The sequence below is a fragment of the Protopterus annectens genome, chromosome 16.part0, assembly GCF_019279795.1.
Source record: "Protopterus annectens isolate FY-2018-M chromosome 16.part0, PAN1.0, whole genome shotgun sequence".
NCBI lineage: Eukaryota > Metazoa > Chordata > Ceratodontiformes > Protopteridae > Protopterus > Protopterus annectens.
Window position 1 is genome coordinate 542,430,987 of NC_056750.1, and position 13,658 is coordinate 542,444,644.

The window sequence follows — 13,658 nt, forward strand, 5'->3', positions numbered from 1 at the left end:
CATGGATGACCTAAAATGATACCAGCAAGCTGCACTGAAAACATAGCATGAACTAAACAGCTAAACATTAAAACTTCACACACCAAAAGAAAAAACATTTTCTGTCCCAGTATGCCTAAAGCCACAACTTTCACAAACAATCTGGCATCACACAGGATTAAGGCTGTAATTTGTTAATGAGCTGCTTCCTGTGGTGCAGGATTTGATTCCCTCAACCACCATCTGCTTAAATGCAACTCTGATGAAGTCACTTAAGACAGTGCTCCCAGACAGAGTCTGCATTAGGTCCATATGGATTCATTGCTCTACTACAGTTAAATAAATAAATGCATACATACGTACAAGCATACATACATGCATGCATGCATGCATAAAAATAGTCCTGGTTTACAATCATGCAAAGTAGTTCACTTGTAGTGAACAGCAAAGATGTTTCGAAAATTGACTGGAAAAGACAGGTATGTTTTGAGTCAGTTACATTATCTTAGTGCGAAAAGTATCATGAGGAACTTGAAGTTTTAAGAGGGATATCAGAGTACATGAAAAACAACCCTTAGATGTAATACAGAAAATGCAGATTTTTTAGTCCCAAGTACATAACAGCTCAGACATTAAGACTATAACTTGGCCTTCCCTGTCCTCTGAAAAGTCTCTTAACCCTAACTCTTCCATCCTCCACTGCTGACGACTCCAGCTCATCCTTAACTTTATCATACTCACTTAACCACTGCCTCCCTTCTCCATTTTATTTTACTAATCTAACCTCTATGCTGCTTAAAATTCTGTTAAAAAATACTGAATCCAACAGCTGTAATGTCTTAAACATTTCTTAATTAGGTATAGAGGGGACTACTTTCTGCACACTTGAACCAGATTTCAGTAATAATACACACACGTGTGTTAAATGCACGAGAGCATCAAAGTCGAGCAATTTCTGATTTAGACTCCTGGCGCTGAACAGCCCCATACTGACATTGTCCAATTCTTTATGTTTTTATTTTGAAAGAGTCATTATCTAGACTCCGACTATGGGGGCAGCAAAGGTTTTAGACAGCATGCAGAAGTCTTGGAATAAGAGGTATAAATCCATCCTTGCAAAGAAAGTAAAGTTGCTCAGTAGTTTATCCAGTGCCAACGCATACTGGATTCTCCTCGGATGACACCAGTTTCTAAATCAACTGTTGCAACCCAATCTTTGTACTTCAGCAACATTCCTTGTGATGACAGGATTCCGTTCAAAACCAGTCTCTCCTTCACTAGTGACATGCTTTTAGAGCTTGAAAATGCATCTATGAACTTCCCTTTCGGTTTTGCACGCCAGATAATTTATACCCACACTCACTACCACCATGTCGTACTTGTATTTGTACACCTTAAGCTAATTCCAAAATAACAGTCAAACTGTCCTTGCCAGGGATCACTGTGCAATGGATGTAAGCAACAGCATGTCACTTGCTTCCCTGAGTGACGTACCTCTTCAAGAGGGGTTCATGTTAAATGATCAAACAAGTAAAACATCAAGCATCAGTTCCTGAGATGAAAGCATCTAACATTTTAATCATCGAAGCAGACTTTGTCAAATCTCAACACATCAAATCGCAATACTAGTCCAGAGGTTTGATTCCCTTAGTCCCCATATTCTAGCAATTAACCTAACAATGTTTTTCAGCTACACCTGAAAAAAGTGTTTCTACTGTACTTTCCTTTATGTACCTTAGCAATTTAAAACAAACAATATAGTAATATAATGCAAGATGTACGAGAAAGCAAATTTAAACAAAATGTAGACAATTCACGATTATTAACCATAAAAGCTGTCTAACAAAATAAAGGCTTACATGAAGTGCTGATGTCATTTCAAAGATAAAGTTTGTACAGCCTATGTTAAACTAGTGAAAGCCTTACAAAGATAAATCTGTATATTAAAACTAGAATCACACAGTAAAATGTGTAAAAATGTTAGCTTACGAAAAAAATACTTTAACCAATTAATGAACCAAAACAGCATAGGCTTCAAGGTTACATAATATAATGGCTTATACCTGCAATACATTAGACATCTCAAAGATAAATATTTTAGAATTCTGAATGCTTGCAGTTCAGTGTGTATGGCATACAAGGTAGAATGAATTAACAAAAAGGTAACCATCTTAAATGGCACATACAACTAGTGAGCTTACATAGTTAATGCATTTTAATATACTCCTAAATCTGGACCCAATTTCAAACATCTGCTTATCTGACTTCACCCTCCTTCCCAACAGACAGAAATCACCAGTATACAAATCAGTGATTAAAAATTAAGCAGTAACATGGCCTGCCTATTTTCCTACATGGTACCCCCATGCCATAGATTTGGCAAAGAATATAAAAATATTGCAAACTCAGAGTAAAAATATGTATGTTTGTTACTTTTTCCACCAACGTAAAACATCAGCATAACACTAAAAAAGCTTAAATGACATCTGTTTAAAAGGCATTAATCTTTATGAGTACTTAGGTTATATATTCATGAATAAGTTGAGAAATGTATGCCAAACAAATGGCATTAAAAGGAGGACTTAACCTATGCATGAATAATACAGAAAGAATCTGTTGCCTGCCAGTAAAATACAAATACCAGCCTGAGAAAAACCATCCCCTAATGATGAAAATTTATACAGGTGTGTGTTTGCTGTGAGTTAAAAGGAGTTGCAGTGTTACAAATGAAAATGTACAGGGTTTTTTGTTTTGTGAAAATGTGACGCGAGTCCAAACAAAAACAAGAAGATGCACCTGTATATAGGATCAGCCTGTCAAACATTAGTATGTGCTTGCAAATTGGAAACGTACTCAAAAAAACTGTCATGTAGAATACTTGAAAGTGATTAAGAATGACTGCCTTATCAGTCATATCACAGAATGTGAATGACACTGCAGGTATGGATAAGCAGGAGAAAGTATCGAATTATATTAAGTGTAGGGTATAAATAATGCTACAGGAAACGTTCTTAGAACAGCATGTGAATTCAGCAAAGAAAGGATTTCAGAATGACTATTCAGCAAAGTATCAGAGACAAAAAAAAGTGTGGGACAACAACACTGCAATAGTGACACAGGAGAAGAAAGGCAAAAAGGGTAGATTTGTGGTACTAAAGGGATATTGGCAAGGAAGGAGGATTACACTGGCAAGTATTTATATTCCCTCTAAAACAACCGTTTCCAGCAAGGATAATTATTCATGGGTGGGGGCTGGAATCCAAAACACATGTAACAAAAAAGAGTAGATTTTTGAAGTTATAAATGAGAATATTTGGAATGAAATATGTGAAATTACTAGCTGAAACCCAGAAAGAATTTACATATTATCCAGGGTACAACAAATGGGCAAGACTGGACAGTAACTAAATTTTATAGGAGTATGACTATTTAATTCACAGTTAAGAAACCTATGCAATAACTATTTCAGACCATGCACCAACAAAGAATATAAAGATTAAGGGTAATTAAGTAAAATAACCCACTAGTGCTTTCCTACTAACTTATTAAAAAAGATTTTTAAAAAATGGCAATAGAAAAGTTTGAAGAATTGTTGGTGAATGTACACATTTCTTCACAAGGAATATCTGAGGAGTGAAATAAAAATGAAATGGAATTTAAAAATATAATAGAAGCAAGAGACAGAAAAAGTAATAGGAATTATTTAGAGGGATTATCAAAGGTTTAAGTATTGCAAATGAAGCAGTACTTTATGGAACAAGACAAGGAGCAATTGCTGAGCGTTAAAGGAAAAATATGGAAGTATTTGGATAATATGCATGAGTTTACAAAGATGGCTGGTATTTTGATTAAGAATCCCAGAGTACAAAAAGTATTAGCACAATGGCCTAGGCAATAGAAATGAGAGATGGATGTTGAAAAACTTAGTACCTACAAAGATAACCACAGATTCTTTAGAGGTATGACAGATATTTTGGAAAATCTGTACACAACAAGAGAATAGGGGAAAAAACAACAATTAACAGCTAAGCTAGGAGGGGATGAAATAAAAAAATATGTTTAATCAGTCAACAAGGAAGTCTCCAGGAACAAATGGTATTTCTGTGGAAGTTAGGAGGAGAAAAAAAAAAGACCTGGAAAGGATTTGTTTAACAAAAGTAGGAGCAGTACCAACATCTTAGAAGAAAGTTGTAGCTGCTGTACTGATTAATGAAAGACGGCAAAGGTCCTTTAAATCCAATTAAATTCAAACTACTATAAATTCTGAACCATGATTATAAAACATTTCTATAACAGCTAAAAGAATGGCTAAGGTATGCCAAAACTGATAGATATAGATAAGTTCAGATTTGTCAAGGGAAGGTTCTGCCTACTTAACCAGGTCAACTTCTTCGAAAAAGTTAATAAAGCAGTGGATGAGAACAAAACACTGCTCATCACATAAACAGACCTCGCAAAGGCATTCAACACCATCCCACACTCAAATATCATAAATAAACTCTCCCATCTAAATGGCAATCCCTATGTTACTCAATGGATATCAAACTGGCTCACAAACAGAAAGAATGGATGCATGGAGGGAACACCCCTTGGGGAAGTCAACAGACATCCTCCAAGACAGCAATTTGCAGGTCCCCTTCCCGCACACGGCTGGGTGCACACGAGGTTTAGGGCTTTGACAAAATCGGAAAAGACTGTGAACCATCCCCGATGACCCTCTTGGTCAGCTCTTGCCTGGTGTTGGAAACAAATGGTCTCGTGGACCAAGAGGGTCCATTGCTCAGTAGGCAGCCAGGGCAAAAAACTATTAAAAAAAAAAATAATAAACGATAAGTTATGATGTAAAAAGTGTGGTAAGATGGGAGGTTCTGTTTTTTCCCTTTGTTTACCAATCTGCTGATGTTAGTGTTTAACATGTTATATTTTGACATACTTTCAGTTTTTAAACATTGCTGCACATTTCACTCATCAAAATCAAAGTCTCCTCCTGGCAGGTACCATAATAAATGTGTCTTCCCAGATGATTTTGAATACCTTTGACCCAGCACTATGGTGGATAATCCCCCCCCCCCCCCCCAACACACACACACACAAATATCCTCCTTTGGAGGTTGCACCATTCCTGGGAAAGCTTAAAAAAAACAACAAAACAAGAGTTTTATGAGTTTCCCTACACAACACGAACCATACTTGAAGTCACTGTTATTATATATGTTGTTGTGTCTTTCGGCTTTTTCTGGTTAGGGGTCGCCACAGCAGAACTCCGGACCGCTAATGATTGGTAGTTGATTTTTACGTGCCGATTTACCAGCATATATATATATATATATATATATATATATATATATATATATATATATTTTTTTTTTTTTAATTTGATATAATGGACTCTCTCTAGTAATTTCACCCAACATGCTCCTAGTAAATCTTGTTATATGCTACTGAATGGAAAAATACAATAATCATTGTGCTTGTTTTTTTTCTACAAGAATATTTAAATTAAAACTGACTGGAATATTACAGGGTTTACAGTTTGGCAGACTGGTAATTACAGTTGTTCTTATTGGGCACCAAGTTCAAAGAATATTTAGCCTGTATGAATTGAGCATCCCTGTTAAGGAGAACTGAAACCACCACCACCCCCAAGATTTCATTTTCCATTTGATTAAAAACAGGCATGCAACTTCCTTAAGGATCTCAAACAGCCCCACAGTGTTCAGCTATTTTGCTTGTCAATTTTCATTTTTACACTGCAAAACAATGTGATTTGAATTAAAAGACCCACTCCAATTCCTGAATGAAGGGCAAAGTGAGTGATATACCCAGCAGAGAGCTACGGCACATGGAGGGTTATAATCCACTGCCCAGCACTTTAAAATTAAAATGAACAAGTAGAATAGCCAAAAATTGCCCCTGGAGGTAGGAGAATCTCAAGACTATAGCAGGATGCTTATTTCATTAAATGAAAAAAAAAGTATCTTTTGGAGTGGACACGCTACTCTATTATGTCGCAGTATTTTTTATTTTTTTTTATGAACTGCATTTGCACTGCAGTCATTTAAGATAACACCCCCCAAATAAAATGCTGACATGGTACAGTGTTGCACCTGATGTGGGTGCAGCGACGCAGCACAAACTATTATTATAGTGATGCACACATGGTATCAAGGACTAGTCTACAAAGTATCAGAGGTCAAAACAATCCCCTAGGACTACAAGCAGAATATGATGTCACTATATCAACGCAATTCTGAAGATCAAATCCTGTTATCTTCAAAATGTCATAAGCAGAACTCAATTGTTCTGATATGCTCTTCCAAATCCTCCCCATATGTAATCTGCTTCAGCTGGACACTGAACATACACAACTTAGTCTTAACTCACACAGCTTACAGAAGAGCTGGACATTTATCACACTTTACGGTTAAACAAACCTGAGACAATGCCAAAAAAGGCCACAGCTGCTGCATTTTAAGCTAAGTGTGGCTCTGTGTTTCTTAATGGATTTTGTTTCCCAACAGCCAAACCAGAGGATGATTTCTTTGAAATTATTGTTTAGAAAACAGTCATCAAGTAGCATGGATGCCACCCGCTACATAAGCAAATACTTTCTAGAGAAACTTTATGACACCATGACTATATCTGCTTTGCAGTGTGACAATGTAATAAATGAGTCACAAAAATTGATTCCAGCTCTATTCTCTTAAGAAGGAAAGATGCAAATAAATGATTGCCGCATCTCACTCATTTAACACAACCTTATGAAAATGGAGACAGTTCTGTAGCTCTGATCAGCAGCTGTGAGCTGCATTAAGCAAATATAGCCTAAGTAAACCAGTCAATGTTTTATCACACAGGCAAGAGTATTGCTAAATGCTTTGGATGCAAGCATCAGACTCATTTCAGAAAACCTGTTCTAATGAATAAAAATGTGGCAGTACTAAGTGTATTTCCATACTATTAACCAGTCCTCTAAAAAAATATTTAAGCCAATCTACATAATATGCAACTTTACCGTGTTGGTACACAGAAGGCTACTGACCTCAGAGAAGAGAAATAAAATAGTCTTTCCTATGGAAAGAGGTCAGCACCTACAGCAAATCAACATCCCTAGGCTCATTACAGTGATACATTTTACATCCACTTTCATAATGTGCACATCTTTTCCACTTAATGAAGAGTATACCCTAAAGTACTTCTAACTTATTAAGCAAAATTATCCAAAATTCCTAAATGCACGACAGCTCTAACAAACCTCAAAACAGAAAAAAATCCATTCTCTACAGTTATTACTGTATTACTACCTCAATTTTACATGTTTCAAAATGCTTATGCCAAGACACCAGTTCTGCTTTGTTGTCAACTGTTTTCGAACACAAGGAAAAGTTTACATTTTTATTGAAAAAATACGCTAGTGACAGTAAATTAGCTCTGAGTGTCTTTCGCCCACAAAATGTGGACTGTACTCTCTACTCAAAAATTTAGAGAGAGACCCCTTAAAATGCAGCTAGATTCTGATACAGCTGTTACATGTGTATATTTTACAACATCCAGGTATATCAATGACAGAGTAAGACAGCAGCAGGACTACTTCAATGCAAATGTCTACACTAACATTAACAATGGATTGCCAATATTCTCTTTTTATCGGGTACTGTGACGTAGTCTCACAGTAATCCTTAAGCCACAATGTTTCCCTTAATTAAAGCACTTACAGAAAAAAATACAGGTGTCCTTAATACAGTTGTTGACACAATTTCACCTTTGTAGCAAGAAAACAGAAAGCAAATCATTATAAAGCACAAATCCATAGCCACATCACTGTGTCAATAGATGCTACATTTTTTTTGTCACATAAAACGTTTGCACTTTAACATACTTACAACAAAGTTGAAGAAAATGAGCATAATACTTTATATTAAAACGGTCACAAACAGGCTAATCAGACTGGTAAGTTAGTAGACAGCAATTTAAGTATTATGTTAATATCTGGATGACTGCTTCTTAAAACTACAAAGTTTTAAACACAAGATCTGAAACAGACTACACAAAAATCATCTCACTAATTCTGCTGTTTATGTAACAAACTCTGAAGCAATATGGTTACTGTATCTTCCCCTCTACCTCCCTCCCTGTACGGTCAGGCCACATTGAGGCCTCTGCACAGGGGATTCCAGAGTTGAGGAATTCAGCTGCAAGGCCTGAAGGAATCAAGCCTGCTTCAAACTCCCGCTATAGCTCAGGGAAAGAATGAAACGTACCTTCCAAAGAACAGATGGATGACGACAGACCCTTTTTTGATTTACAGCCCACCCACTTTAAACAGATCTCCAACATTTTCATTTGTTAGATTTTCCAAGTCCTCGTTTCTGTTTTCTTTATCTTCTTGGTTTAAACAATCCTGCACGTATGCTAAGAAAAAAGTCTTTGCCTCTTATGGTATTAAAATAGTAGCTCAAGCACTTGGTAGAAATCCTGTGGCCATTCCTCTCTTCAGGTTTTTTTCTAACTGTATCTCTCTCCTAGTTTTCTGGAAAGGTAATAGATGTTCGGGACAGTTACTTCCCGGAGTACCCTTAGGATTATGCCATTACTTGCTCCTTCACTGAACCCGTTAGATAAACAGGCAGCTATAGCATGAAAGGCTGATTACTTTGAGCTGCACAGGGCCCCCTTGAAGTGCTAGTAGCCTCACTTCGTGACATCAGCTAGCTAGGTAACACCCACACAGACCAAGGAAAATTAGTTAACTCTTTCAGTGCACATTCTTTTTTAAGGTTTGCAAAGTCTTTATGTTCCATTGCAACCTGAATTTCTTCAGCATACTGAACATATTTACTTTGTAATTTTACATTTTTTTCCTTCAGCAGTGCATATCATTATACTTCTGAAAAGGTGTAAGAATTTTACTATCACCACCACATGTATCAAAGCTCACTGGCTAGTTTGGAGAATTTTTTTATTAAGTTGCACTTATCTGCAAGATTTTTTTTTTTTTTTTACATGAATGCACATAGCTCTATTACACAACACACACTACAATACATTGAAGGGGTCTCAGAATAATAATGGCAGACTCCATCAATCCAAAAACTTGCATAGATAATACAGTGCAATAAAATTAGCCTTACCAAGACAATTTAATAACATTAGCCTTACCATTTACAAGTTTTGCAGTACACACCATGAATATGTATCAAAGTGATTAAACATTTGTTTCTTGACATTTTGCCCCACATTTGGCAGTGATTTACCTTCTCATGTATTTTACTTAGGCTTACAGCTTTCTAGGCGGTTACTAGGCATTCAGTCTAGGAGAACATTAAAGATCCAAGCCCACAATTCCATTTGTCCCAAAGCACTGATGGTAACTAGTTTAAGGTCACAAAGTAGGCAAATGAAGGTAGAAAGACTCAAACCCTGTACCTTTGGCAAAGGAAGCATCTCATTAAAGAAAGAGCGTTAGTCCTCAGGGCTGGCAGAACGAAAAATGCTGCTTTTATGTACATTTCTTACCCAAATAAACATTTAGTTCTACACTCCGTACTTCAGTAAAAACTTCACTTAATGCTTTGCTTCCCAACTTAAGCACATGAATGAGATGGGGAACAGATTCTTTTAAAGTCTATTGGACAGTATTACTCCTGCTGTTATGCAAATAGCTTTAACTTTACAACTAATCAAAGGCTTCACTTCTGTTTGTAATGTAACAGATGTCCATACCTCTCAACATTCCCTGATTTTGTCTCTTATTTCTGCTCAGACACTCTTAAAAGTTTTACGTTTTTGATAAATTGCTGAAAATTGCACTAAGCCAGTAATGCCATACTGTTTGAAAAATGCATGTTGATTCAAAAGCTGTTCTTTTATTATCCACGTTGTTTTAATAGTTTTCTCCCTGCAGCTGAAAATTGTCTCTTCCTCATCCAAAGTCTACCAAGCACTCTTGTATGCCCCTGTACTTAATCTGATCAGTGCTTGGGACCAGTGAGAAGACGGACGCATCACAGTGCAGTATCATACTGCTGACAAGGTTACTTTACTTTTACGTCCTAACTGGTTTCAAGCTGCACATGACTGTACTATCCAGTGACTGGACATCCAATTGGGATGTCCAGTCACTGGATAGTACAGTCATGTGCAGTCCAGTAACTGGACATCCAACTGGCATGTGTGGCATATTGTCTTGACTCCATGGTGAATCAGGAAATGTCCCCCGCCTATTAACACTTAGGAAATTCCCCTTTATGTATCCCTTCACTTCATGAGGAATTGAACACAAATAACATGCAAGCACAAGGGATGGGCATGTGCAGCCTTTGCCTGCCATGCCTCAGACACCTGAACCGGTTATCAAACATGAGTCACCTGGGCCGCAGTTAGGGATGTATCCCTCTCTATGCTACAGCACAGCTCTGTTCTATTAACATTTTAAGTGCACCAGAGTAATTTTTAAAACTTGTCCTTCATTTTGGGTCTTTGATTGATGGTTCTGTTCCCGATTCTTAAGCGAAGAAGTGGAGAACTATTTATTTACTGCTTTTGTTGAAAGGGAGTGTGTGTCTGGGTGGAAAACCCCTTTTCAGCAAAGGCCCAGACAGAAAAGCTCCATAAGCTACAGGGAGAAAACAACATGCATGCATGCACAGTGCAATGAATCGTTTGAGCATACAATGAGAAAAAAAATGACTTGCTTGAGCATATAACAGTGAGAATAAAAACATTGACAAGACACACATGAACAGTCAGCATATAAACATGTAATTATACAGGCAATTCAACAATATGTGAAATCAAAGACGGATCTGAATGAGTGTTTACAACCACAGTATTTTATAACAGTTGGACAGTGACAGTATTTTATAACAGTAGGACAGTGTCAAAAAGTTAACTTTCATAACAATGTAAATTTTAGGAGCGTATGGTACCGTGTATATGGGCTAAGACAGACACAACAGTACATAACAGGAAAAAGTCATTTTAGAATATGATGGGATACAGTGAAAAAGACGTTTTTTTTTTTGGGGGGGGGGGGGTTAGCTCTGAAACCTTTAGGTGTTGTTTCAATAGTAGGTTGTTAATTTGTCAAAGTGAGATGGGAATGGCATTCCAAACCTTAGAATTGTGGTACCTGCAGTATTATTTCATTTAACTGGGTGCAGTAAAAATTTGCCAGTAGAGTGACAAGTCCAAGACAGGGAGTAAAACTGGATAATATTTTTTAGTGTTTGGCATTTTTCATTTTGAAAAAATACACAATGAATAGTTTTTAGATGTGTGAATATGAGATAGTGAATCAAATATAAACATTTTATCTGTTTTAGTACCATGCAGTAATAGTATCTCTATAAAACTTCAACAATTGGCTAAGTTTCTGGTGTCATTCTAAGGGGATCCAGTACCTGTCTGCCTGGGACAACATGATCGACGGATCTCGATGCTTTGCCAGAGACGGCCTGCATCTGTCACCTCTGGGATTCTGGGTACTGGCTAAGGCTCTTGCCACCCCTATAGTGCCTTTTTCAGCAGTGTCCCAAAGACCAAAATTCCACCATAACAGCTACAAACAAATGCAATCTGAGGGTCATGCTGCTCAGTGCAAGAAGTCTGAATCTCAGGATGCACTCACTCAAAGCTCTTCTCAAAATGGGAGAATGTTGACATCTGTGCTGTAACAGAGACCTGGTTTAAAGAGGCAGAAAGCACCCCTGCGCTCCCAGGCCACAATTCATTCCATACCTTTTGGCCCCAGAATACAGCCAGAAGCTCCAAAGGTGGTGGTGTCTCCATATTCTTAAAGGATAAGCACATCTCTAGACTGATAGCCCAGCAAAATGCATCCGAGATACTTCAGGTACAACTTACACTGGATAAGACGGCGATACAAATCATAGCTTGCTACAGAGCCCCAAACATGTCTCTAGTCTCTCACTACAAGTTCCTATGCACCCTGGAATCTATCAAGGTCCAACTCAATACTCTCATACTGGGTGACTTCAACTACCCTTCCATCAACAGGAAAACTCCTCAAGTACCAATGTACAGGCCCAACGCTTTCGGGAAATGTATCAGTTTCATTGCCCTGACCAGCTCATTCTGACCCCCCAATAGAGAAAGTAACACCCTCTATCTGATTATCACCAACATGGGATACTGTTGTTCCACAACTATAGTCAATTCTTCCTTGGTTAAATCAGACCACAAACTGATCACCATGGAAATCTCCATCTCACCTACAACCCCCGCTAAGGTGACCACCCTGAAAAACTTCTCTAAAGCTGACTTTGGGCTCCTAAAAAAAGAGGTGGCTAACTTCTTGGCACCCAAGCCAATGAAAAATAGCTGCATGACTATCGAATCAAAGACCAACGCACTGTATGAGCACGTACACAAATGCATGGACATTGCCATCCCGAACAGAACCAAGACGTTCTCCTCCAAAAAAAGGAAGCCAATCTGGTGGTATCCAGCCATCAATAAACTCTACAACAAAAGGAAGAAACTGTTGCAGAAAAAAAAGAAGTCACAAGACTGAAAAACCTACCTTATCAGTCTGAACAAAAAGCTGACATCCCTTATCAAATCCTCTAAAGCCATCTATGAAGGCAGAATTGTGGCTGACAGCAAAAACAACCACAAAGCCTTCTATACTTTGTTGCTGAAGCACCTACCAAGGGGAGAAAATGCTGAGAGAAGAAAAGGAGCCACTTTTGTGATTTTAAGTATTTTCTTCTGATTTTTTGTTAAGTTTTACTGCTTTGCCGCCTACTTTTTGGCATTTTCCGGCTTGCTAAAGTTTATATCTGTAACAGTAACAGTACTTGGAACACATCTAGAACCTGTTTACTGCATCTCCTGTGTTGCACTTAATTTAAAATAGTTTTTTTCTCTAAAAACTGCATTTTACCTGATTTTGGCCTAGCACTCAAGTGTGGGGTCATTTATTGCACTGTTGTGATTATTTTGCTGCTTGTGAATCTCTGCTACCTTTAAACTACAACAAAAAGAAAGAAAAACAAAAAAAATCTTGCTTTTTTCCCACTTTCTGAAAGTTAAGAAAGTTCAGTTACAGATTTGCTGTTCTGAACCGTTTGGACGTTTCTAGAAGGCCAGTGCTTGATTGGGCTAAAGGGAAGTCTCTGTGTTCACCAGTGGGAGTGGTTAACACTGAACAGCCTGCCTGTCCCTGGAGTAGTGGTTACTACCTAGAAGCTGTAGTTTTATTGGCCATTTTGGGTCAATTCTAAACTCCTTGATCTCTCTCTCTTAAAACCCTACAACTCTCTTTTTGCGCGGTTTTGCGCACTGAGCAGCGTCGGGCAGTGCCGCCTAAACAGGTTTAAAGTATTCCAGGCTCCACAAAGTCTGCTCTTCACTTTTTCCCTTAGAACTGTTCAAACTCTCAAAGTAATCACTCTATTCTCTTTCTAAAGCCCTGCACTTGCTCAGCTCTTATAAGGAAACACTAACTAACTAAAGCACTACACCCTCCTTGACTTCTCATAAGTATTAGACTCCCAATTGGTCCTTCCTGATCAAGTGAAAAATCAGTTCCCTTCCCTAATCTGATCAGTAAAAAAACAGTTCCCTGTACTAATCTGGTATGTCCAAGGGTCAGTTTCAAGGTTACTCTCCAGTCCAGCTGGTGAATCTGGGAATTTTGAGGCAATGTTACAATT

At 37.8% G+C, this 13,658-nt stretch overlaps 1 protein-coding gene across 1 annotated transcript in view; it reads right to left on the bottom strand.

Annotated features, from left to right (window-relative positions):
• The window catches only part of ABL1 (ABL proto-oncogene 1, non-receptor tyrosine kinase), a 788,845-nt gene extending 780,178 nt beyond the window's left edge, over positions 1–8,667 (bottom strand). Inside the window, exon 1 of the mRNA XM_044057942.1 lies at positions 8,241–8,667. Coding sequence (XP_043913877.1) covers positions 8,241–8,322 — 82 coding nt within the window. The 5' untranslated portion in view covers positions 8,323–8,667. The remainder of the gene's footprint in view (positions 1–8,240) is intronic.
• Between the last annotated feature and the right edge of the window lie 4,991 nt (positions 8,668–13,658).